Source organism: Thamnophis sirtalis, unplaced genomic scaffold (assembly GCF_051295495.1).
Source record: "Thamnophis sirtalis isolate CommonGarterSnake01/CBP01778 unplaced genomic scaffold, rThaSir2_p1.2 scaffold_12, whole genome shotgun sequence".
In the NCBI taxonomy this organism is placed as follows: Eukaryota; Metazoa; Chordata; class Lepidosauria; order Squamata; family Natricidae; genus Thamnophis; species Thamnophis sirtalis.
The window spans coordinates 30584429-30610763 of NW_028261392.1; the positions used below are offsets into that span (position 1 = coordinate 30584429).

A 26335-nucleotide genomic window follows, 5' to 3' on the forward strand; every position below is an offset into this window, starting at 1 on the left:
AACCCCAACCCCTTACCCGATCCCCTAGCTCTCGCGAGACCCTCTTGGGCACGGGGGCTGCTCTCGCGATGTTTCCCGGCAAAGGTTGGCGGTTGGAAGAGGAGTGAAAGGACTGAAGCTTTAAAGCGGCCGAGGACCGAAGGGTCGCAAGGCTCGGCCAATAGAGCCGGAGTTATGGAGGCTCCGCTCCAGCGAGAATCCCCGCGTCGCGTGTCAGAGACGCCGTCGTCCTCCCCGGGGCCGCCGCCCCCGCCGCCCCCGCCTTCCAACCTGGGGCTGCCGCCGGGCAAGCAACAACGGGAAGAAAAAAGAGCGGCGCTGAGTAAAGTGAGAGGCCGGCGGGCGAAGGGAGGGGCTGCCCTCCAGCACCAAGGACAGCGAGCTCGAGGAAGGAGTGGCGGCGGCATGGGGGGGGGGAGTGGGCGGAGCTACCGCACCTGGAGCGCTTAAGGGGCCTTCGCGAGGGACAAAGCGGGGAAGGGACGGGGTGGGGTGGTCGCACGGGACATGCGGAGGGGACGGAGCGATGCTGAAAGGGGCAGTTGGGCTTCGGTCCTCTAGTCTGGGTCCATCCAGCTGCCTCCTGGCCAGGAAACACCGGCTGCTTTGTAAAGGAGAATATTTGTAGCTCAGGGTTGCCATGAGGGGTCCTTGGTGCTCTCTGAGCCTGCTTGTTTTCTTGCAGACATTTCACTACCCAAAACTAGGTGACATCATCAGTACTAGCACTGATAGTCCCAAAGATGCGTTTTTCTTTTCTTTTTTTAAAATTATTATTAGACATATTTCAACATTACACCACATTTCCACTCTTCATAGTGTTCCAGTATCAGTATCACTCATATTTACATCGTGGTTATTTCATTTTTCTTTCTTTCCAGTTATATACATTGCTATTCTATATATTGTATAATTATTCATATATGTACACAGTACCTTTTAGCTATAACTTGTAGCAATATTCCAAAGGTGCTTTTTTCAAAAGGCAACTGGACTTTCTGGTTTTTCTTTGAAGGCGTTTCGCTTCTCATCCAAAAAGCTTCTTCAGTTCTTGGATGAGCGGGAGAGATCAAACTGCAGAGCTTGGAGAGCTGAAGAAGCTTCTTGGATGAGTAAAATGTCTTCAAAGAAAAACCAGAAAGTCCAGTTGCCTCTTGAAAAAAGCACCTTTGGGACAACCATGACCTGGATGACTGAGAAACTCCATAGACATTTAGCACTGATAGTGTTATCTAGTTTGAGTAATGAAACATCTGCAAGAAAACAAGCAAGCTCAGAGAGCACCAGGGACGGTCTGCTTTGTCTGCCTGAAGCAAATAGGACCCTTCTTTCAAATCCTCATGAGGACAGAAGCAATCAGTGCAGCCCTCTCATCCTAATCATCATCCTTGTTCTTTACATCATGTACCACCAGAACGCTAAAATGGGAAAACAGGTGGCCATCCAAGTGGGATTAATGCACCACCACCTACTTCAAGGCAGAACTGTCAGGAATGACAGGCTGAGAGACAACCCCAGGGCCCAAAGTTGTAGCTGAATGGCCTGTGGACAGCATTGGGTTTCTCAAGAATATTATATAAAATAGGAATATTTCTAATGGGAAGTGTATTTTTAAAAAATGTAGATCAGCAACAGTATGATTGTTATGAGTACACTGCAGGCACTGGCATAAGGAAAACTGTTGTATGCCCGGTTTTACCTGTATTATTTTGCAGGTAGTTATTCGCCGGCTTCCTCCTAACTTTACTAAGGAGCAGCTAGAAGAACAACTCCATCCACTTCCAGCTCATGATTATTTTGAATTTTGTTCCTCTGATCCCAGGTGAGCATTTGTATAAACCAAGACAATTATTTATTTCATGTTTGTCTGTTGCTACCATGTTTCCCCGAAAATACAACGCCTTGCCACATTTTTCACGTGGGCAAAAATATAAGCCCACCCCTGAAAATAAGCCCCCTGACAACCCCCCTCCGGCCAGGCAGAGCAGCGCTCACCAACCTAGTGATATCCCGAAGGCACCAAGCTGCGGGAGCCGGAGGAAGGCGCTCATGTTGCTTAGTGCCTTTGGGATACCGCTAGGTCGGGGAGTCGTGTTCTGCCTGGCCGGAGGGGGGAGTTGCCAGGTGGCTGCTCCCTTGCGAACTGGCTCCCGAAGAGCCGGGCACAGCCTCAGGGGCGAAGTTCTCCCTGCAGGCCTCTGGCTCGAAGCTGAAGAAGAAATTATGCTTGGAGCGTGGCGGCGGCCTGGCCCTGCAGGGAGAACTGGGCCAGGGCACGATGAGGCTGGGAGGCATATTTGCTGGGGGCGGAACAGGTGCTCGCACAACCCCCCTCTCCAGCCAGGCAGAGCTCCATGCACTGACCTAGGAGGTATCCCGAAAGTGCCAAGCCGTGAGAGCTGGGGAGCGAGCAGAGCACCAGGTGGCTTGGCGCCTTAGGGATACCCCCTAGGTCAGTGAATGGTGCTCTGCCTGGCTGGAGAGGGGGTTTGCTGGGCGGCTGCTCATGAGCATGGTCACCTCATGGCTGCTTCGCCCCTGAGGCTGTGCCTGGCTTCGGGAGCCAGTTTGCAAGGGAGCAGCTGCCCGGCAACCCCAAAACAATAAGCCCTCCCCCTATAATAAGCCCAAGGCCATATTTTGTGGGGCAAAAGAAAATAAGACCCTGTCTTATTTTTGGGGAAACACGGTGTTAACATAGATTACATTTTAGTATAAAATGTTCCTAATGCAAAGGATGTATAAAAGAAGTCTACTGTTTGTAAGGAAATACAATATCTAATTCTTCATATTATAACAGCAGCCAGGATAATGTATGCCCAGAATTGGAAAAACAAGACAATTCCAAAGAAGATGAGGTGATAAGAAAAAATTTAGAATATGCAGAGATGGACAAACTAATTAAAGAAATACAAGGAAGGGAAGAGTCGGAATATTATTTAACATGGAACAAATGGTATAAATCGTTAGAAGTTAGAAATAAAAAGTTGGGATATATAAAATAATGAAATTTCAGAAATGTTGAGTAGCCAACGATAGTAGGTATACAATGTACAATATATGCAAAATGATATTTTGATATAAACAGTTAAATATAAATAAACATGGAATAGTATTCATAAATAAGTAAAGAACAAAGGGATCACAAATGAGAGACATGAATGTTTAGGGGGGGGGAACACCAATTGTAAAAATATATAGACACGGAACTGCTGTATGATGGAATTTTGTCTTGTCTGCTTTTGTTGTTGTTTTAATCCATGTTTTGTGTTGTTTATGTGTTTAAAATTAAAAAAATTAAAAATTAAAATGTACTGTTCATTAATGGCATATTTAATGCTATTCATTATGTACAGAATGTGCTGCTGTAATTATGGCACTAGAACTCAAATCAATGAAATTGATTTGTGAGAGATTTGCAGCAGGGAGCAGGAATCATATAGGGTTTGGATGTATTAGGAGTATTCTCTCATGCATATTTCAGATATTAAAATTTATTTTTTCTAACTAAAAATAGTTTAAGAATGGAGAACATTTGACAATTCTACCCAGATTGAGTGGATCTTCTAAGAGATTCATTCATTCATTCATTTTCACCTTTATTATTTTTTGCAATTAACTTAAAGTAGCAAACATATCCTATACATCTTCCTCCACTTATTTTCCCCACAACAACAACAACCCTGTGAGGTGAGTTGGGCTAAGAGAGAATGATGAGCCCAAGGTCATCTAGCTGGCTTTCATGGCTAAGGTGGCACTAGACCCTTAATTTCTATGCTGTTTCTTTAGCCACCAGATCAAATGAGTTCTCACACATATCTTCTTATGTGAAGAGTTGCATAAATAATAAATAAATAAATGTAAATCATATTATATATTACTACTGCATTCTCTAATGAGACTATCAGGCTGTTTATGGCCATTTCAGAGACTGGAATGTAATTTTTTTAGTCTGGATTGTTAATGGATCATTGTTCTGTGTTGTGTTCCTCAAAAAGTAATTGAAACATTCATGGTATAGAGAAAACTTCGTAATATCAAATAGAACAGCTACTCTGCTTACAGCATTCTGGTTGTTTGATTCTGTCATCATGAGGATCATGATTATTAGTGCAAAATAGATTGAATTTTGCCAATGTATAACTTTTTCCTATATTACCATAAGTGTATTAAAGTGTGCAAGATTGTGAAAGACAATAAAAAGAAAGGGGAAAGGGGGAAAACACAGGCTTTTTAAAATCTAGATATAAAATCTTAAATTGCTTGTTTATTGTAGCATTGTATAACATTATCACTATCATATACCTGCAGTGATATACCGCAGTAGGCCATAGTATGATTTCCTTATTTTGGCATACAGTATTGTGGCTTTAGAGCATAATTTATAATTTAATATGTTGCACAAACTTAAGCAGCTGCAATGTATTAATAAACAAAAGTTAAATCAAACTTTAGTATAAAATGTAACTAGGAAACTGGAGTTCATTGTGAATGAGTATCAAAAAGAAGTTTTAATTTTCATCACTTGATCTATTGCACAGAATCTCTTCTCTTTGAATGGAAGGCCTAACCTGATCTAACTTGCCTCCATTGTTTCCCAGGCCCTTTTTGCTCAATTTATTGCAGCCAAAGTAGAATAAAGTTATAGTGGCTTTCAAACCTTGAAGGTAAAGTCTGCGAAAAGTAGGTTGAATAATAGCACATTTGCATAGAGGTTAATGATTATTAAGAATCCATTACCCATAGCGTTTCTGATGGCCTGTCTTTTCATTAAATATATAGATATAATAGTTGCTTTCTTTGAGACATATTTGTATAAATTTCCTTTTAGAAGTTACATACAAGTAACTGAAATTCACTCTTGTTGCAGTCTTTATCCCCATCTCTACTCAAGAGCATATATTAATTTTAGAAATCCCGATGACATCCTTCTTTTTAGAGATCGCTTTGATGGCTATGTCTTCATTGACAATAAAGGTAAATTCATAAATTACTCATAAAGGATCCATAAAAATGTATGGAACACAATAGACCCCCAAATTTATGTTGCTAAGTGAGAAATTTGTTGTGAGTTTTGCCCCATTTTATGACTTTTCTTGCCGCACTTGTTAAGTGCAATTGTTAAATTAGTAACAAGATTGTCAATGAATCTGGCTTCCCCACTGACCTTTTTTGTCAGAAGGTTGCACACTGCAACCATCATAAATATGAACCAGTTGTCAAGCATCCAAATGTAAATCTGAATGATGATGGGGATGCTGCAACAGTCATAAGTGGGAAAAATGGTCATAAGTCACTTTTTTCAGTGCTGTTGTAACTTCAAATGGTCACTAAATGAATTATTGTAAGTAGAGGACTACCTGGATCCACAATGGATCTCATTGATGACCATCGACTGAATTCTTGAAAGCAAAATTCTATTTAAAAGTGTTTGGTTTTTTGTTACATTCTTTTCCAACATGTAAAGCTTTGTCCGTATGACTGAAAGTGAGCTCAAGTGAATATATATATATATATAGACTTTAAATATATACCTTTCACCCTGGCCTGGCTGATAAGGAGTCGAGCTCTGTAGCTCAATGATTAACACATCTGCCTAAGAGGCAATAGAGCACAGGTTCGATTCCCAGCAAGGGTATGGCTAGCTGATGAGAGCTAAATAGCTTGAAATAGATCTATACTAGTCTCCCTTTATTTATTGATCAGCACAAACATAACATATATATATATATATATATATATATATGTGTGTGTGTGTGTGTGTGTGTGTGTGTGTGTGTGTGTGTGTGTGTGTGTGTGAGATATATTTATATTTATGCTGATCAATAAATAAAGGGAGACTAGTATAGATCTATTTCAAGCTATTTAGCTCTCATCAGCTAGCCATACCCAAGTTTGGGAATCGAACCTGTGCTCCATTGCCTCCCAGGCAGGGAGTTAACCATTTGAGCTACAGAGCTCGACTCCTTATCAGCCAGGCCAGGGTGAAAGGTATATATTTAAAGTCACTATATATATATCTATATATATCTATATATCTAGATAGATAGATAGATAGATAGATAGATAGATAGATAGATAGATAGATAGATAGATAGATAGATAGATAGATAGATAGATATAGATATAGATATATATATAGATATATATATATATATTTAAATATATATATAGATATAGATAGATAGATAGATATAGATATAGATATAGATATACATAGATAGATAGATAGATAGATAGATAGATAGATAGATAGATAGATAGATAGATAGATAGATAGATATAGATATAGATATAGATATAGATATATATCTTAAATAAAAGTTAGTGCTTTTGTGGTGGATTGCTACAAAGAAATTCATTGTCATCAATTGCTTTGTACTGTACTTTGAGAGGAAACTACCTAGACTACCAGAAACTAATCTAAATTCAACAATAGAAAAATCATTTCAGAAAAGGTAATGACAAACTATGGTATTTCTATATGGTTGCTTTAAAAAAAGACCTTCCTGAAGTCATTTGAGTAAAGCTTAACTTGAAGGAAACTCCTTTGAAGCAATATGAAGGAGCTCCTGATGTGATCAGTGGATTCATAGAAGTTTGCTCTTGTGTACTGATTTCCTTTACTGGTTTGATGCTATGTGTAATAAGCTTGAGTCAGATAAAATATGATGAATAATTTTGATTCTAACATTTGTTCTCAAAAGAACTTCAGTTTTAAAATTAATTGTCCTTTATAATTCTGTTCCTTTGTGATTCTTTAAAGGTCTGGAATATCCTGCCGTTGTTGAATTTGCACCATTCCAAAAGATTTCTAAAAAGAAACTAAAGAAGAAAGATGCAAAATCTGGAAGCATAGAAGATGGTACAATTTTTTGTTGGTAGTAAAACTTGCTTATTGTAAGTTAAGATGAGCTTCTTTTGCAATACTTTGCTTTCTATATTTTTCTTTCACAGACCCAGAATATAGAAAATTTTTAGAAAGTTATTGTGCTGAAGAAGAAAAAATATGTGCCAACCCTGAAACTCTTCTGGGAGAAATTGAAGCAAAAACAAGAGAACTCATTGGTTTGTCAAGCTATTTTTTTCCATTCACTAATTAAACGTTTTTTCTAAATAGGTGTTCATGTTTTACCTTGCTTATTAAACCTCTTAAGTCATATGAAAAATTATGATCATGGCAGCTTTTATTTCTTTTCTTCTATTGAATTAAAAAACCTTGCACATGCTTTCTAAAGGACATTGTAGTAAAATCAGACAACACATTGATGAATTTGGGGAATTATCCATAGAAATATTTTATGGCTAGTCTAGGAAATACATAAAATAGTATTTAAATTCTGAATGAATCTAATAGCAAGACACCTAAATACACATAAGTTTTACAAATTGAATGTTCAACAACCACTGTAATTTTGTTTTTGATATTTGAATAAATGTCACCAGTTACGTAGGTGACACGGGTGCCTACAATTTTGTTGTAGTATTTCAATGTTATCTTCCATTTTGTATACATGTTAAGAAAAGAAAAAGAACATTAATTTGAAGTCAACCCATAATTAAAATAAGTTAGGAAAAAAATTAAGAATAGGCTTTGGAGAAAAAAAATGACTCCAAAATGAAATTTGTCATTTTATTAGATAGTGGTTGTTTTATATATGTTTTATATATGTTCAGTTGCTAAGTCAAGGAATTAATAATCTATTATTTTTTTTGCATTTTATGACTTTTCATATTTGTAGAAAAAGCTAGCTAGATTATATGAAGGTCCCAAACATTACTTGCCATGACCCCTTAAAATGATAATTTAGTTTATCTGACATTCATCCCCCATTTTCACAAAATGAATGATTTCATTTTGCCTAGGAATGGACAAGAAATAGATATACCACTTTTAACAATTGAATTATAATCTATGTATCAAATAATATGACCACAAACCTGGCAGCTTTATAAAATAATACTTTTCATTGCTGCTAATACAACAAATCATTGAAATATTTTTAAATGAAAAGGATGAGCTTACTTCAATTTGCATAATTTTTCAAATCTGAGTTATATTTTATTTGGCTAGCCAGACTCACTTCTTGTACCACTTTTATTTTTATGGTAACTATGTTTTATTGTGATTAGATCTCTTTATAGCGATTACTACAGAATAATCTGATCATTTTGTCAACTTATCTGGACAGAGTGGACGTAAATTTTAACAGAGATCCAGCTTTGGGTGCACATGTTGTGCAGCTTTTGCACCTACAGCTGGAAGCTAGTAAGATTATACTTTGCTCTTTTCTGTCTACGTTGCTTTAACAAGCTGACAGTCCTTTCAGTTAGGCAGAGCAAGTTCTGATCTAGAATCAGTAACCTAGCTATGGATGTGCAAACCAAATGGATTCTCCATGCAAAGCTGGAATCCAGTTTCAGATGAGCAAAATCTGTGGGATTGCGTGTGCAAGCTCTCATTGAAATCTCAGCAATGACTTGCCTCAAAGCTAGCTTCCTCCATACATTGAATGGAGGATATGAAGTACTTTTCAAAAGATATAGACTGCCCCCCAACTATAGATTATTAATTTTTCATTTCCCCAAACCAAAATGGCTGTGATTCCTTTTACCATCCTTTTGAGTCATCAGCTCTTTTAAGATTGTTCCCTACCCTCATGTTACTTACATTTGTGGACTGATATTTATCAAGTTGCCCCTCTAACAGTACAGCCAACATATGTTGATGGATGCATGTAGAGCCCTCACTGTAGAGATATTAACTTTGAGCAAAGTCCTATTGTCTTGTTTATCACTATTTAGTAGTGAACTAAAATATGAAAATTCAATGCCATGCATCCCTCTAACTTTACAATAACACTCATGGAAGGGAAAGATTGTGAATAGGATGTTGGGATAAGCAAACACTAGCTATTGGAGGCAGGGTGGAGGCAGGAAGCAAATTGGAGCCCATCAGATTGTATTAGTGTTTTAGATAAGTGCCTGCCCAAACAAGGCAGAAACAGGTTCTGGCATTGATCATATTCTGCATGTGCAATCCAACCCTCCACACCATTTGCAACTACAGTCAAATGTGCTTGTGACCCCAATCCACCTGGGTTATTTTTTAAAAAAAAAACTTGATTATTTATATTTTTTTATGTTAAGGTATATGCTTTGACTTTTTAGGAAAGAGTTATAAAATAATAGGCTATTGTTTTAACCTGAAGTCTCTAAAAGGCAGTCATCTACACATTAACATCGGTACCATTAATAGCTATCTTTTTGTGATCTCTTAACTTTGAAATGGAACTTTGTCCACACTAATATATAAAATTATAATGAATTGATATAGAAATAATTCCCAGGTTTCTCCATGGCTGCATTTGATTGTTATTATAAATCTGCCAAAGAGTTCTTCCTTATTTTTTCCATTGAAGTAACATACTTCAATGGAAATATGAGTAACATACACAAGTGATTTTTTTTCTATATTGTACTCAGCAATTGTTATTAATGTTAAGAATAGCTATCAGTAGCTATGGCGTACTGTTACAGAAATTTTAAGCATACATTTTGTACAAATGTGCACTTTAATCATTTAAAAATAAATAAAAGTTACAAGGTATAAAAATCTAATCCATCAGATCAAAGGTGAAATAAATGTTTTTTTGTACTCTAATTATTGAAAATAACAAGGAAAAGTATTTGTTGGGAAAAATAAATCTTGTTAGTGAGACTTCTATATTGGTGTTGCAACTATGAGGCTTACTTTATTGCTTTTTAATCTCCTTAGCAATATGATAAATTGGAGTATAGACAAATATTTCTTTAGTAGCCCATGGACTAAATGAAATATTACTAATTATGTCTTATTAATTATCTTGTTAAAACTTAAATGTTAACAAATATAAAACATGCTTATTTTAGGAATGGAACACTACATCACATTTTTTGTGTTTTAGCTAGAAGAACCACCCCACTTTTGGAATATATTAAAAATAGAAAATTAGAAAAACAGGTATGTTAGCATTTTGAACTACAGCTTAAATATTGACTTCAGTTTTTTGTAATAGTAATATAAATGAATACTAACTTTTTCCAATATTTAAGAGAATTCGAGAAGAGAAAAGGGAAGAAAGAAGGAGGAGAGAATCAGAAAAAAAACGGCTAAGAGAAGATGAGAAACGGAAACGCCGAGAGGAAGAAAGACGCAAAAGAAAAGAAGCTGAGAAACAAAAGAAGATTGCTGAAAAAGAAATAAGGATTAAGGTAATGCAGAAAATGAAAAAAAATATTTTTCAGTATATTTTCAGTGCTTTAATGATACTAAGCTTTCAGATTAATTCATGTTTTTTGTGAAACATTTTTTAAAATGATAAACAAAAGTATACAATATTTCCCTTGCAAAGAAAAAGGTTTCTGTTTCAAAGAAAATTTGTAAATTTTGTTATGGAGAGCCAGAAATAACATTTATCTTTAAAACTGAAGTTATTTCCTCCATATGCAAGATAATTGTGAAGGGAAACCCTTTCCTTCACTACACTGCCAGATGTAAAAATTACTCCTAGGAAACTCTGATTCATTTGAAGGTCCTATATAGAATACTTGATGTCATTAATATATTGTTAACTTTCTACAAATCGTAACGGTTTGTTGAGAATTCAGTAGGATTTGGAACAGCAAGTATCACAGGTCTGTTTTAGCTTGTAAGATAAACTTATTTCAGTGCATTCTTACAACCTCTCTTATCCTTCCTGCTGTCTACTCTTCCTGAATGAGGATGAGACATTGGAGTTTTATTAGAAAAGAGTCCCATTACTCAAGGCTGAGTTGCATTCTAAGATAAATTAATTTAAGCTCATGTGAGGAGGGGATTTCCAACTTTGCTTTTCCTTCATCTCAAATGTTTCATTAGAGGCATTTCAGGTGACAATGGTGGAAAAGTGGCAACTGGAACATTTCAATTACTTTTAAAAAGTTATTCATCCTAGCTTTCAAGGTATTGTTAACTGTTGTGACTCAGCAGATGTCTGCTGTGAGTCTTTTCGGGACACAAGATTCATTATGCAGCTGGGGCTTGTAGAGGCAGGTTTGGAGATAAAAGGATGGATGCTGCCACGCCCTAGTCGCAGGAGTCAACGTTCCTTCGTGCGTGCCTTGGTTTGTACAACATTGTTTGATCATCAGTCGTGGTTTATGTAAGATTCACTTGGATAAGTGCTCTGTATGTTTGTAACCCTGATTCATAGAGACTTTGGAAGAAGTGTTTAGCTTTCGTTTTGTTCAAATTGCCGTAAGAAAGATTTGTTTTCATTACGTTATCTGGTCAAAGACTTGTATTTATGTTATTTTTGGGCTCGAAGCCAGTTTGAACTGTGAACTGATAAAGAAAAGTTCCTTTGAAGTTTAATTGTCTGCCGTTTGTTAAGAGCCATGAAGGGAGGGACAGAACAGTTAACATAAATAAAATGGATCCTAGAGGACAAACTATAGAGTATATATTAGATGAGCTTGGCAGTGAGATCCAGATGAATCTTAATTTTACCAATTTAAATCCATTGTTTCCAGAAATCCATGGAATTGGCTATCAGAGGAAATAGTGAGGAACAATTAAATTAACAGTTACTTACATCTGGCCTACAGTAGAGCTGTTTTCCTTGTATGGAGACTATTTGGCAAATAATACTAAATAGTGGCAACATAACAAAGAACTAATTTCACTAAAAGCAATGAATAAAACTCAGTTTTATATGTGTTTATACAATGGTGGGTTTCCATTTTTTTTACTACCAGTTCGCTCATGCAGGCGATGTTTCTGCATATGCACAGAAGCATCCGGGTGGTTGGGTAGAGCCTCCTGCCGCCACCACTACCAGTTCGCCTGATCCGGGCAGAACCGGGAGCAACCTACTTCTGTGTTTATAAGAAACACATGAAAAAGATCAGTAAAAACACTCAGATGGTATAAGAAATTCTGTCCCCCACCCCCCATCTCAATTATTGTTCACTGCCTTGTTATCTACTTGATAAATATAATAACTACATGTATATTAAAATATTCTTTAGCTTCTTAAGAAACCTGAAAAGGGAGATGAACAGACTACAGAAAAGCACAGAGAAAAAGAAAAAGGTGATATTGAAGACAATAAATGGGAGAAATCACCAGCACATGGGAGTTTAAAATCCAAGCCATTGGAAGTTCCTCTAAAGGAACTTAAGGAAAAGTGAGTATTTCTTTATTGGACACTTTTGATCATTTCTTTGAGGTCTTGTTAATTATTTTAATCATGTGGAATTAAAATTTTAAAACTGCACAGCAATACATTAATTTAACTCTTACAGTAAATCATTTTGTTGGAGTTCTTGTATGGTGAGTGGCAGTGATGAAGCTATCTTATGCTAACTTTTGTTTTCCTGGCCCAGATCATAGAAATGTAAAGCTACAATTCTCATTTCATGATTGTAGAATATTTGATAACTTATATGTCCGTTTGCAGACTGATTACAATGAAGAAACATGAACATGAGAAAACATGGTTCATTTAAAAAAAAAAGATTTGCACTTAATGCTTCAACCATCAAGTCTGTAGCAGAGCTAAAGAAAGAAAGTAAAGCTGTTGCCACTTTATGGAGTTGATTCAATTACACTTTGGCAGTCCAATAATCATTCAAGAATCATTCCACTAGACTAGACTTATCAGAGAGAAAGAGAGAGAGAGAGAGAGAGAGAAAAGATGGAGACTGGCTGGCTGGATAGATGATGAGAGGTGCTAAGATTTTTACAGTATTAAGCGGCAGTGCCTGAACATGTGTTCCCTTTTCTCATTTATTTTTTTCCGTCATTTATTTTATACTTGAAGGCAGAAATATTTTTTATTGATCTTTAAACTGTAAGAGAAACTTTTTCAGCTAAAATATGGGGTATAATTTCTTTAAATAAGCTTAGTTAACTGATCTCAGTCATTGGCCTGATTGCTGTAAATCACTTGTAGACATTAAAATTCACAATCTGAATGTAGTGTCTTGAATTTTTTTCCTTCTAGAACATTTCTTCTCTTTTTCAAATTTTTGCATAGGTACGAAGCAGAAGCTGTATTCCATATACTGAAGTACAGTGGTATAGCATTCTTTCTATTTTGGCAATTTGGGGGAAGTGAGAAAGCAAAGTTTTTTTATTTTATTTTATTTTTAGCATTCTTTCCAGGAAATGATAGTACAGATAAGGCAGATATACATACATACATACATACATACATACATACATACATACATACAAACAAACAAACAAACAAACAAACAAACAAACAAACAAACAAACAAATGCTGGTGTTGTTGTATTCAGGTCTTTTGAGATTGAGATTGTCTTGGAAACGTTTCAGTGAGGTCTCACTCGTCACCTTCAGGTTGGGTTTGGGGCTTAAAGTGTGATCGGAGTGGCGAGCCTGAATCCCAGCCTGAAGATGGCGAGTGAGACCTCGCTGAAAGGTTGCCAAGACAATCTCAATCTTATACGGGAAAAAACCCAAATACAACAAGACCACTGTATAGGTATCTACACCCATGAAAATCTACAAAAACAATGTATGTGAGAAACCAAGCATGTTTACTCATGCTATATCTTTTGTTAGAATATGGCTCCAGTATACTACCCATAGATGTATGCAAAAAGGTCACCTTCTCCTTCTTTAACATACAATATAGAAGGGCAAGTAGATGTATACAGTTTAGGGGCTGCATGTTCATTATTTCTGCTGCTTCTTATTATGTCCTGTTCTGTCTGTCCAAACCAGTCCTTAACTACTTTTTTCTTTTTAAAGAATCTTTCAATCTTTAACAGCCATCTGGTGCATCTGGACTGTAGATTTTCTCCTATTTGTAATCAAACATGGGATTGTGACAAGCTAACAGGAAGCATGGAGGACATGACCAGTTTTATATAACTAAGAATGTCATTTTCTATACATAATTTAATTAATGTTGAAAGAACTCATTTTTCACTGAGATAAAAATACAGCTATTGAGGAAATATCTAATGTGTGGTTATTAAAATTCTGCAATGAAAATGCCAAATCTTAACCCATTTCAAGCAAAAACACTCTTCTTAAGAAAAAGAAATAAATGTAACAATCTCTTATCTTTCATTTCTGTATCTCAAAACTGTTTAACTAGCTCCTCCACATTTAAAATATATTTGCACATTTAAAATATATTTGCATATATTAGAAAAATATATCATACTTCTATATAGGTATATTTTATTTATTGGTTTACTTTTTAAAAAAACTAGATTAATTTACCCTTTTAAATTGCCAGTTATCTTTATATACTATTGCTGAGCCTCCTTACTATCTGATTCAGTAAAGTGTCCTTTTTTCTGACAACTTATAGTGGGACATTATCTTAATTAGGAATGAATGTAATTAGAATGTAAAACTTTGGGTTCTTCAGAATCATTATTTGACATTGATTAAAAAAGATGCTCATTATTTACAAAAAAGTTGGATGACTCTAGCAAAAATATTGCTTGATCCTGGGAATTTTGGTATATTACCCATTAGACTACCACAATTTCTTTTGCTTTTTCTATCAGTTCCATAGCTTTTAATATCAGAAGATTAGAAAGATTTTTTTAAAAAAAATGATTACAAAAAAGATTTAATCAAATGCTTAATTCTGGAATGAGCATTTACATTATACATCTTTTGTTTTTATTATTTCCTTTTTCAACTGAATGCAAAATATAAAATTAAATGCAGGCAAGCCTCCTTTTATTATTACTATTTATTAAATTCATATGCTGCTCAACTTGGGGTTCAAGGTGTCTTTGAGCAGCCATGTAATAAAATATACAACTATAAATATAATTATAAATATAAAAAGAGTTTCAAATGACAAAAGATTACAACAAACTAAAAGAAAATAACACAGGTTTGGAGTTGAAAGGTGGTGGTGCCTTCTCTGTTATTGTACCAGCCAGCTCCAGCCAACAGCTTCTCCTTTTGTGGCATCACTAATTATAATATAACCAAACTTACATTCACTTGATTAATTGTTCAAGTTTACTCACCTTTAAAACACAGATCACAAAATGACAGTGATAAAGAACAAAGAGATTCAGAGAGAAGATTTCGTGAAAAAGAACCTGAGAGACAAAGGTATCGGTTGGAAGATGGCCGAAAGCACAGAACTCACTATGAATTTGACAAATATGTGAGACGGAATGAAGATGAACCGAAGTGGGAGAAAGGGTACAACCAAGACCGAGGAAAGAAAGTGAACTACAACTACAGCTTCACTGTGGACACAGTAGACAAACTGGGTAAAGAGGACAAGTGTGATGACATGGCATCCAAAAAGGAGCGCATAAGAAATAAGGTTCTTTTATTCATTTAGGATAATCTTTCATTAGTAAAATTACATCAGGGGCACAGAGGATTTGCTTTTGACATCTCAGCATGAAACGTTTAACAACTACATTAAAATAACATTTTTTTAAAAATCCAAATTTTATAAACCAAAGTAGTTAAGTTACCCTTGCTGCTTATTTACATGGCCCTATTTAAAATAAAATTATTGGAAAACTTTTTTCTTATAAATTTTTTTCTTCCTAAAAGAAAAAAAAACATATTCACCTGCTATACCCAACTGAGTGCCTGCTGTCTTAATGAAAATTTATCAGGACCTAATCCACTCCCAAAAAAATGCTGATCTTACATTCTAATATGCTATTACTAAAAAGCCTATTAGCCACAGTAGTCTAATAATACTGCTGCTGATGAATAACAAAGAGCACAAAGCAATTTCATGGGAGTGCCAGGGCAAGTTATCCCTTTAAAAAAAGGCAGAGATTTCTTTTTCGGAAATGTTTTAAAAGAACACTTACTCCGTAAGAACCTTATTGTTGATACTACTGTTTTTAGAAGATCAGTAATTTCTGATATGGCACTTTATTTGGTATGCAGCTGCAACAAAAAGAATGCCTTGTCCTGATGATGTAGCAGCAAGGACAGTACTATCCATTGTGGATCATGCAAACTTTGTCAGTTGCAACCTGATTATAATGATTTGATTTGATTTTGATTTTATTTGATTTTATTATATTTATATGCCGCCCTTTTCCCCCGAAGGGGACTCAGGGTGGCTCACAATTCAAATCAGGGAAGGGGGATACAGACAAAAAATAAAAGACGAAACATAACAATACATAATTTAAAAACACACAACAGTCATACCATTCGAGTTAATGAGTTAATTTATCTGAAATGTGAAGCTTTGCTTTAAACATGTTTTTTGAGAAGCATATCTAACTGATTCCAAGAAGTACATTCCCAACTCAAGTGTCTTCTAAGTTGTGGATTAAACACACCATTGGTTATAGGATTACATCGGAGTTATCGTATTTCTCCTCCGTTCAGCACGGAGGAAAAGGCTGCAAGATGATACATTTCTGTAGCACTCATATCCCGATCTCCATGCTTATTAGCCAGACAGGCCAATGTTAGATTAGCTTGCAAATGTTAACTGTGTGTGCCAGAAACTATTAAGTCTGTTTTGTTTGAATATTATTATATTCATATTTGTATGAATTTAACTAGCAATTATTTTAATGAGCATAAGTGGGGACATTATCCATGGGTTAGTTTTGTGCCATTTGTCCTACCACTTTTTTCTCAGATTGTTTTCTCCAGAATCTTTTTAGTTTGCTTGACTACTTGCCTCTCAGTGAAAGAAAGGAAGGAGAAAGAGGGAGGGGGGAGGAGAGGGGGGAGAGAGTGAGAGTGAGTAGTTCTTATTAAATATAAGTAATAGCAGAAAGATTTCTTTATATATTCATTCACCTAGACTGCATTGAGATCCGCAGTGCAATTAAATAGTTTTCTCAGAGCTTTTATATTCTTTCTTTATTCTTTTTTTTCCTGCACAGGATCGCCCAGCCATGCAGCTGTACCAACCAGGAATTCGCATTCGAACACATATGGGACCTACAAGTAGGTTCTATGACTGTGCTGAAAAAACTTCTCAAGAAGTTTGTGACAGAAGGTATGAGGCAGACAACTCAGCTGGTGGTAGTTCTGAGAAGAATGAAGATGTAGAATAAGATGGACATTCAGCTTTAAGATTTAGTGCCCTACAGAGAACTGAATGTTCTTAGAACTTGGCCGGAATTGCCAAGAAAATTCTAGTAGGCAATCTCATTCCTTTTTAAAGTTTTCTGTACGGAGTCTGGACTCATGAAACATCACATAAAGTAAATATGAATGTGATTTTTTTTAAAAAGGAAAGGATTTGTCAGCCTTGAAATCAAATTAAAGCTGGTTCTCTTCTCTTCTTTTTCCATGAATGAGAATAGTATGCTGTCAGCACATGAGGAAAAAAATATGATTTCAAAATGTCTATAGATACATACATGGTCTTTGTATGTATTTTTGCTAGGATAAATTTCATACACATCACTAACTTCTGACATATTCAAATGTGCATCTCTGCATAATGGAAGTTGTTTTTCTACATACACAAAAGGAATTTTGATTTGAGACATAGGGAAGTGATTTTGAGGCAATATAGTTGAAAATTATGCTAGATTTTAGAAGGTAGAGTTTGGAAGTTCTAGTAACCCCAAACATATTTTAAATTGCTGTGTTTTGTATAAAACTTTTGAGAAATTGCTGCATCTGCTAAACAAAAGGAATATTTAAGATATTTATTTCCAGACATTTTCACTGAAACGTATTTACTATCTTCTACAAATTACATTAATTATTCAATTGCACTCCCAAAGGTGCTTTTCAAATGTCTCCATAGACATTTTCACACTCCCAGGTGTGTACATACAAAAAAGTGGTGTACAAAATATAAGTATATTTATATCTGTGGGTGAGAGAAAGAAATTACAATATCTTAGATTTGGTCCTGTCAGTAGTTTTGTCCTGATATGTAATAATTACAACAACTGCACCTTTTAATATGAATCATCAATATGTTTATAATTAATGCAATATTTGCATCATTATTGTAGGACAGTTCTTAATCTGCTATAGGATCATGATTAAAAGATAACATTTACAGAAAGAGGTTGATGAAGTTTCTGGTAGTTTGCAAGGACATAATGGCACAACATTCATGTGATTAAAATAGCTGCTTAAGGCTAATTTCTTTCAGGATCTTCACCCCTGCCCTCCCACCTCATACATTCACCAAGAGAACATCAACAACTTAAGCAAAATAGCTTTCAATGGGGAGTATGTGGACAAGGGAAGGGTCAGCACTAGCTTCTAGCCATTCTTTATAGGGCTTCAGAGAAAACAGAGTTGTGATGTATGGGCCTACCCTATCACATTTAGTCTCTTTTCAGTTTCATAAAATGTTGGGTAAGTATCAATCTATTTTTAACTTTCTTAAACAGTATTTACCTTTCATTTTATTACCTGAAAAAAGGCTGACTCAAGTCTGAATATTTAATGCAACATTGGCCTTTCATGAAATGACATTTTAAAAACCTTTTGCCTTTTTTCAATATGTGGGTTTATTATTTGTTTTTTGTACGTAAATATTTCATGAAATATATTTTTACATGGCATTGATGGAACTATTTTGAGTTATAAGTAGATTATACAGCAGAATGCACCATACCTGTCACAGGTTCCCTCTGTTCATTATGCTATTAGAAAACATTGTGATGAGATATATCTTCTCATTTTTTGTGAAAAAAATTATATATGTCATAAGGGCAAGTCATAAAATCAATAATGTTGATAATGTTAACTATTTTTAACGTGTTTTGATTTTTTTATTACTGTATTATCACCATTTGTTTTAATGTAAATAAAATAATTTTTTTTGTTAATTTCAGTCATTAAACTGAAATCTAGTCATCCAAATATTGGCTTTTGTTTTTTTAACTTCTGGTGCAGAAATGTGTATGAAAAATAATTTATAGGATCAATGAACATATCCATTGGCTGTTTATATAATTTCTTATTTTTTGAATAGCTGTTCTTCTCTTTTCTAACTGGGCGAGATGATACAACTATTGTATCTTGAGTTGCCCTTTGGTGCATAATGTTTCTGTTTAAAGAATTCATCATATTTATATATTTTAAATATATTAATTATAAGCTTTTGAAGAGTCATCCTCATTTAACTGGGAAAATCATTTCTCATTTAACTGGAAACTAAACACAATAGGTTATCTGGACACCCTTTAGATTGTATGAAACCGCATCTCCCAGAATTCCAAGGTAACCAGCCAAAGAATGAAAATTCTAAGTTATAATATAAGCATCTGCAAAGAGAAATTGATGTATTCTGAGCATACACAGTAGAAGAATAAAGAAGAAATATTGGACAAAAATTTGGAAAGGGGTGCAAGAAATTACAGGAGAACAAATAAAATACAAACCTGAACTCTTTCTGCTGGGAATAATCAAAGGGAAATATACAAAGAAAATTAAGTACATATTAACACATCTGCTGACCACAGCTAGAATAGCATTTGCCCAATGCTGGAAACAAAATAAAATCCCCTCGGATAAATTAGTGATACCAAAAATTTTGGATTGTGCAGAGATAGACAAATTAACACTAAAATTAAAAGACAAAGAAGAGTCGGAATATTATGAAATTTGGAACAATTGGTACAAATGGATGCAAAACAAGAATAAAATTAGTTAAGCCAAAAAAGCAAAATAATATTTACATGTACAGGTATGATGACATAATAATGTTGATATAATGACTGTAAGGTGTTGTAGAAGGAAAAAAAATTTTTTTTTAAAAAAAAGAAGAAGAAGAAAGAAGAAAGGGGCAGAAGTCAGAGATGCTATGAAACATTTATAGTCCAGTAATGTTATGCAATCTGAATAGTACAGTCTTTATTAAAAAGAAGATATGATTTTTAGAAGAATGTGGTGTTCCTTCTCTGCATCTTTGTCAGATAGCCTTTTCTTTGATGAAAATTCCTTTCCTTTTCATAAGCTGGAAATTTGGCTGACTGTAGATCAAGAGTAAATTTATCTTGCAGTTTTTTTATTCTTTCCCAAAATTCATCAGTGTTACACAGCTGAAAGATAAATATCTACAATGCTTATTATGTTCTGAGTAAATCAAATTATCATCTTAATCAAAATAGATGTTTATACCTAAGCTCCATTGCATTAATTCTTAATTTTTGGATATATTTCAAAGCTAAGTGTTTTCTTTGTACATGATAGTATGTTAGTTGACTTATAACAGCATAACATTACCGTATATAAATTACTGTATAGGCTCTATTATGGCAATTATTTAAAACAGCAAATCTATTTTGAAATAACAATGAAAGTTATTACCTGCTGAAACTTTTTGCAGGTTTTTGACAACTGTTCAATATCTTCCAGATTAAGAAATGACATGATATGAACAATCAAATTTTCAGGCAACCGAACTAGGAAATCATAGTGTCCTTGACACAAGTTGAGAGTGTACTTCAGCATGCTTTCCCCAAAAATGCTTTGAACTTGCTCTGAATGAAATAAATAGAGGGAGAGGGACTTTTAGCACATGTGCTGCAACAATAAACATTACTAAGGGTGTGTATTATGATTATAGCAATATAGCACAAATTCATACTCTAATAATAAAGGTCATTACAAAAACTGATGATCTCATAAATTGTGGAGATGGTTGCTAAATGAAACTACAACTGTCCTGCATCATTTTTTCCAACTTTGATATGTTAGCCTTCCTAATTAAATATCTTCAACTGAGAAGAAATAATTTGGAAAAAGAAGCTACAAAGAATGAAAAGAGAATACTAAAAGAAGATGGAAGGCAGCAATAAAATTTGGTTACATTTACTAAAGAGTAAGATTCACAAAACACAATGTTGTTTCTTTTTAAATGGAAAGGGTTGCTTTGCTTGTAATGATTGGAATTATTGTTATTTGACACGTCTGAACAGTTTGAGATTACCTGATACGATATAAAATAAATCCTATTATTGGGGGGGAGGGATGAGAACTCTGGAGGGACTAGGGTATATATAATACTTGATTTAAGACTGCTTTTAGTAGAGTTAGCAGAGCTGAATTTTATCAGTTTTATTTGATGTCTCAGTTGTGTCTTACAATTCGCATGAAGAAATCTTGGTGTGTCACTTCAAAGACAAAGCAATTTACATCATATTGTAATTACATAATATCAAACAGGATTATGATTTTAAATGGAGGGATAAAAGTTGGAGACCTGGAAAATTATGTTTACAAAAGCAATTGTTTGTAAGAATTTTATTTTTACATAAAGTGTTAATTGTTTATATTCAATTGGTTTTCTGAGTAGATGAGATAGAATCTACCTTTTCTATGTCTTATCTGTGTTTTACCAATACTTGGTAAAAAGTGGTATGAAAGATGACACAGTAGGTTCACCCTTTATTATAAATATTCTAATAAATCTATGATTTAACTTGGGAAAGAAATCTAAAATATATTTTGTTATGTGTATATACCACAACTGTATTTCAAGCAGATATTGAGGTGGCAACCTATATTTTTAAATAGATTTTTGGCATCTAGTCAAATTACTGATATTTTTATTGATAGTTTTAGTATGGATATGGTTATTCAATAGGGCATTTTTATGTCAACCCTTTATTGTATACGGACCAGAGTAGAATAAAATATTGGTGATATAAAAGTTAAATAAAAACAAACATGCCAGATTGTCAAGCTTCACTTAAATTGATATAAACTAGAAGGCTTGAAGGCAAAGCAAGGACATAGCTCTTGATAATAAAGTTTGATTTCAGATACTAGAAAAGCCATTAATAACCTAGAAAATTACCTGCTGAAAACTATAAGACTCAACCCATTTATATACAGTGGGTGAACTTTGCTTTTCACCAGCATTTATAGTCAATGTCTTATATTAATAACATCTTAAGATGATCAGCTAGATCAGACTTGTGCAGTATTCTGCTGCCAGACTGACTATTCAAATGTTGGGAAGACTATAACATGAACACAACAGAGCTCTTACTGTGTTCCAAATACTATTATATTGAAAGGCATAATACTGGAGATACAATATGGATATAGATAGCAGCTACTGAAAGCCCTGTTTTACATTAATTGTCTAATCCCATTTTAAAGCCACCAATATTGATAGCCTTTACTAGAATAAAAAAAATCATGGTAGAGGACATATGATCACCATTGAGGTCAAAATTTTGGTTGCTAAATGAATTTTGCCCCATTTATGATCTTTCTTGCCACAGTTGTTAAATGAACCACTGCTGTTATGTTAGTAACACAGTTGTTAAGTGAATATGGATTCCCATTGGCTTTACTTTTCAGAAGTTCACAGAAGATTATCACATACCCCAGGACACTGCAGCCATCATAAATATGAGTCAGTTGCCAAGCAATTGATTGTTGTTTGAATTTGTTGTCTATGTGATTGCACCAGTGACGCTAAAACCAATTTCATTGTATTTATTTTGTACACTGACAAGGCTATACTATAAGCATCTGAATTTTGATCATGTGACCATGGGGATGCTGCAGTAATTGTAAGTGAGAAAAACTGCCATAAGTCACTTTTTTCAGTGCTGTTGTAACTTTGTTGAGATTGTTGGGGACAATACTTAAATAATGGTTACATTGTAAAACACCCAGAAAGCGCTGTAAAGTGCTATGGTGTGGTATATAAGCTTAAATGCTATTGCTATTGAACAGTGATTAAACAAACTGTTGTAAGTTGAGGTCTACTTGCATTAGAAGAAAACTTGAAAGTCTTCTAGTCCAACACCTTGTCCAATATAGAAATCCTATTCTGGATAAATGTCAGCCTTTATGTCAATCTGATGCAATTTCCAAAGGTTAATTAGCCACCATGTAGAACATTTCTTTTATTTGTCTTGAATTGCCTGCTATTCCATTTTTTGGATAACCTTATCTCTTAGTATTTTAAGAGAGTATTCATAGTACAGATGTGCAAAACACATCCTTTCAGGGGCAGAACTTCCTGTTGAGCTCTAAAATGTTCCATTCTTCAGGACATTGCTGTACTCATATCCTCCTTTCATACTAACTAAGTAGCATTCCCAGGCTTCTAAAGAAGTTGCCATAGTTTATGTATGCTTAGGTGTATCTGGAAATCAATCCTCACAAATTAATGACCTCTTCCATTAAAGTCTAGAGGAAACTTGAATGTTTGTGAACCACTGAAATAGTATATATGCCCTGAAATAGTATGGGATAAAGTTATGTAATAACATACTATGGAAAAGCCATGTGCCCCCAGTGATATCTCTATGTTTTATAATCTGTGGTCATCAGTGTACAAGTCAATTGCTTCACCCCATTTGTCATTTGCCATCAGATGGTTTAATACAATGATTTGCTTGCAGAACACAAGTTGTTGTTGGAAATTATGTTCCTGTAAATCTGTCAAACAACAAAACCTATTTATTTATTCAAATATTATTTAAATATATAAATACCAAATTCAGATATCTTAGTACCAAAACCACCCAAGATATAGTAACATATACATAAGAAAGCGTATTAGCACTACATAAAAATCAAAGTGCCATGATCTTGATGAAAGATAATGCTAACTCTGGATTGCCTGGGTACTTCATATGAAAGTTTTCTTCTTGTCCTTGGATAATTATGACTAAAGCATTCATTGTACATAAGTGATACAGATATACATGCAGCAGTACTTTGCACTCTTGAGAGTTGTTAAAGTTTCAAATATAAATGAATTTGTCCTGAAGTATAATTATAATATTTATCATGAAAGATTCAAGACTTTGCTTCAGTATATGTACTTAAGTTATTTGGAATGAAGAACAGATTTCTCTATAGTAACCATCCCCATGCAGGGCAGTACTAGTCATTAAGTACATAAGAAGAACAAACAGCTGATTCTATACAAGGAATGAATAAGTGCCCCAGAAACAAAAAGATTTTAAAAATTAAATGAACTCCATGGAAAGAATCAAATAACTGCTTGCTTCATTAGATTCAAGTAGTTCTCTGGAAGAAATAAGGCTTGCTTATATATATATATATATATATATATGCAATATATATATGCAATATATATATGCAATATATATATATATATATATATATATATATATATATATATATATATATATATATATATATATATATATATATATATATATATATATATATATATATATATATATATATATACTGTCATTACTTTTTAAATTTTTATTTATTTAATAAGATTTATATGGTGGCCATCTTGCTATAATGGCTTTGGATAGCTAATAACAGATGAAAACATTCTATCTATACACTACTGAAATTCCTTTAACTGGGCAAAACAGTACATTGTAGGGCAACAAATTTTGAACCTAGGTAGTTCAGATGGGCTAACTAACAAAATGTTTCCAAAATCCAGGATCTGTATACCGAAGGAAATGAAATTTGGGAGTTGTGGCTGCTTAATGCTGCTGGGCCACTGCTGTTTCTTACACTACTAAACTAAAACATGAGACCCAGGTTTGCAAATTATATGAAACAGCTTCAAAAGAAATGAGGATGTTATAAGAAGTGAGAAGAATAAGAGATAAGTAGAAATAGTATGCAAAAAATAGATCTTTGTAAGTTCAGATGCTATACTTTATGGAAAAGATGAGTCATGCTGGTAAATACCATTTACATTTAAGATAAAATTTCTTTGAGTGATTCATATGGGAACATATACGGTACCTTTGGCTTCTGCAGCAATCCTAGCGCAACAAAGATCAAATCTCTGCTGCAAACAATAACATTAACAAACAATAGCAAAGAACCAGTCCAATCTAATGGCTAAAAGCCAGGAAACTGAGTTCTAATTTCATTTAAATTGAGTGAATTGCAGTATGACCATGTGTGCAAACGTGTATAGAGAAATAAAGAGAGGTACACAATTATTTTCCTGCTTAATACTTGCTATGTAATTGTTCATCCAATAGAAAATCTCTGTGCGTCTTCTTCAATTCCTTTGGAAAAATCTTTTCTTGATTAGGTCGGTAAGTAATGTGCCATGATCTCCAGATAACCTACACCATTGGGAATTTAAAAAGAGTACATTAAGTTAGTATCCCTTTCCTATTTTGTCAAAAATCTAAACACAAAGCAAGAAATCGAGAACATCATTTGCAATCATTTGTGTTTAAATTACATTGTGTAGGAAAACAGTAGAATGACACACAAATGCTGTCACTTGTTTTTGAGTCCATGACTACAACCACACCACCAGATTTATATATAGAGACATAACAGGGCATATCTGTCAGAATGGCTGTTTGGAACTACTATCTCTTTTACCTGAGATTTTGGTCTCTTAACTGACTTAACAGATGCTTGACTACACAGAAAATCAAAAAGCGCAGCTTTCTCATATCTCCACTTTTTTCTTCAAATATACAGTAACAGTTCTAATTTCAGAATAGTGAGATCTATGCCATTTTACCTCAGTTTTTGTGATGGTGAAGTAGTGAAAATCTTTCTGTGGAGCAGGAGCCTGAATTTGAATTTCACAAAGTTTCTCCTGCAGTAGTGAAGACATTCTGTGTCCCAAAGTTGCTTCTACGCCTTCTGTAGAGCTTGAACTCAGCCTATTTTATATGCTCAAGAAATAAATGGCTGGGTTGTGTTTACATTACTGAGACCTGTTTCTTTACCTAAGGAGGGTTCTGGTGAATGTTTTCATCACCAGTTGGGCAATAGTAAAAAACAAAAAAGAAAAGCTCTGAGTCTGTTTAATGTTTGAATTTTGGGGAGGGGAATTTAAATAACACCATGCAATATAGTAATTCCTTCCTTCCTTCCTTCCTATCTTTGAGTCAATCTTGATTCCTGATGACCTGGACTTGTTAGTTTTCTTGGCATGTGGATTGCCATTGCTTGATTCCTTGGCTGCGAAACAGTGTTTTGCTCCAGGTTACCCAGTTCTAGCTAAAATGTATGTATTTATCACATTTGTAAGCCAACCACTCAAAATGACTCTGGGTATGTACAATTTCAAAACATAAGTTAGACAACAATCAGGAGATTGCAAACACTGTAACAAAAATAAATAAAAATTGAACCCACCATGTTTTAGCCCAATGTCTATGGAAGAGCCAGTTCTTCAAAATGTATCTAAAAGATCCATTTCATTGGACAAAGATGTACCAAATGTAATGCTGAACACAGTTAAAGCAAGCAAGCAGACAGTTTAACCAGGGAAAGTTTAAAACCAATCCCCTTCACTGGCCATAGTCCAGTAACAAAATGGGTACCTTTAGTGGATGTAACGGTCACAAGCTATTAAAACACTTTAGATGAGCAACTGTAGCTATTCC

The 26335-nt window shown here is 34.5% G+C and overlaps 2 protein-coding genes across 3 annotated transcripts; one reads left to right on the forward strand and one right to left on the reverse strand.

Annotated features, from left to right (window-relative positions):
- Positions 1–63: 63 nt before the first annotated feature.
- UPF3A (UPF3A regulator of nonsense mediated mRNA decay) lies at positions 64–18863 on the forward strand. Of its 2 annotated transcripts, none has more exons than XM_014062769.2 (10): positions 64–327; positions 1716–1822; positions 4871–4977; positions 6767–6865; positions 6958–7068; positions 9948–10003; positions 10096–10254; positions 12052–12209; positions 15066–15360; positions 16910–18863. In XM_014062769.2, exons 1-10 carry the CDS (start codon positions 175–177, stop codon positions 17081–17083), a joined length of 1419 nt encoding a protein of 472 aa, XP_013918244.1. In that variant the 5' UTR covers positions 64–174; the 3' UTR covers positions 17084–18863. The 2 variants fall into 2 exon arrangements, with proteins under 2 accessions (XP_013918244.1, XP_013918245.1); XM_014062770.2 differs by having other exon boundaries at positions 65–327; positions 15066–15304.
- Positions 18864–19761: 898 nt separating this feature from the next.
- Positions 19762–25598, reverse strand: LOC106546011 (F-box only protein 36). Its single transcript, XM_014062768.2, has 4 exons — positions 25462–25598; positions 24940–25048; positions 20313–20485; positions 19762–20044 (listed from the first exon to the last, which is right to left on the reverse strand). The coding sequence occupies exons 1-4, from the start codon at positions 25555–25557 to the stop codon at positions 19880–19882; spliced, it is 543 nt and encodes a 180-aa protein (XP_013918243.2). The 5' UTR covers positions 25558–25598; the 3' UTR covers positions 19762–19879.
- Between the last annotated feature and the right edge of the window lie 737 nt (positions 25599–26335).

Bases quoted from the DNA above. Each gene is read 5' to 3' on its own strand.
- UPF3A (XM_014062769.2), top strand. From the start codon at position 175: ATGGAGGCTCCGCTCCAGCGAGAATCCCCGCGTCGCGTGTCAGAGACG. The intron at 1,823-4,870 runs GTGAGCATTTGT...CTCTTGTTGCAG, and splicing joins TTTTGTTCCTCTGATCCCAG to TCTTTATCCCCATCTCTACT. The intron at 4,978-6,766 runs GTAAATTCATAA...GATTCTTTAAAG, and splicing joins TGTCTTCATTGACAATAAAG to GTCTGGAATATCCTGCCGTT.
- LOC106546011 (XM_014062768.2), bottom strand. From the start codon at position 25,557: ATGTCTTCACTACTGCAGGAGAAACTTTGTGAAATTCAAATTCAGGCT. The intron at 20,486-24,939 runs GCAAGTATTAAG...TATTTCATTCAG, and splicing joins ATTGGATGAACAATTACATA to AGCAAGTTCAAAGCATTTTT. The intron at 20,045-20,312 runs GTAATAACTTTC...TTTATCTTTCAG, and splicing joins CCTGCAAAAAGTTTCAGCAG to CTGTGTAACACTGATGAATT.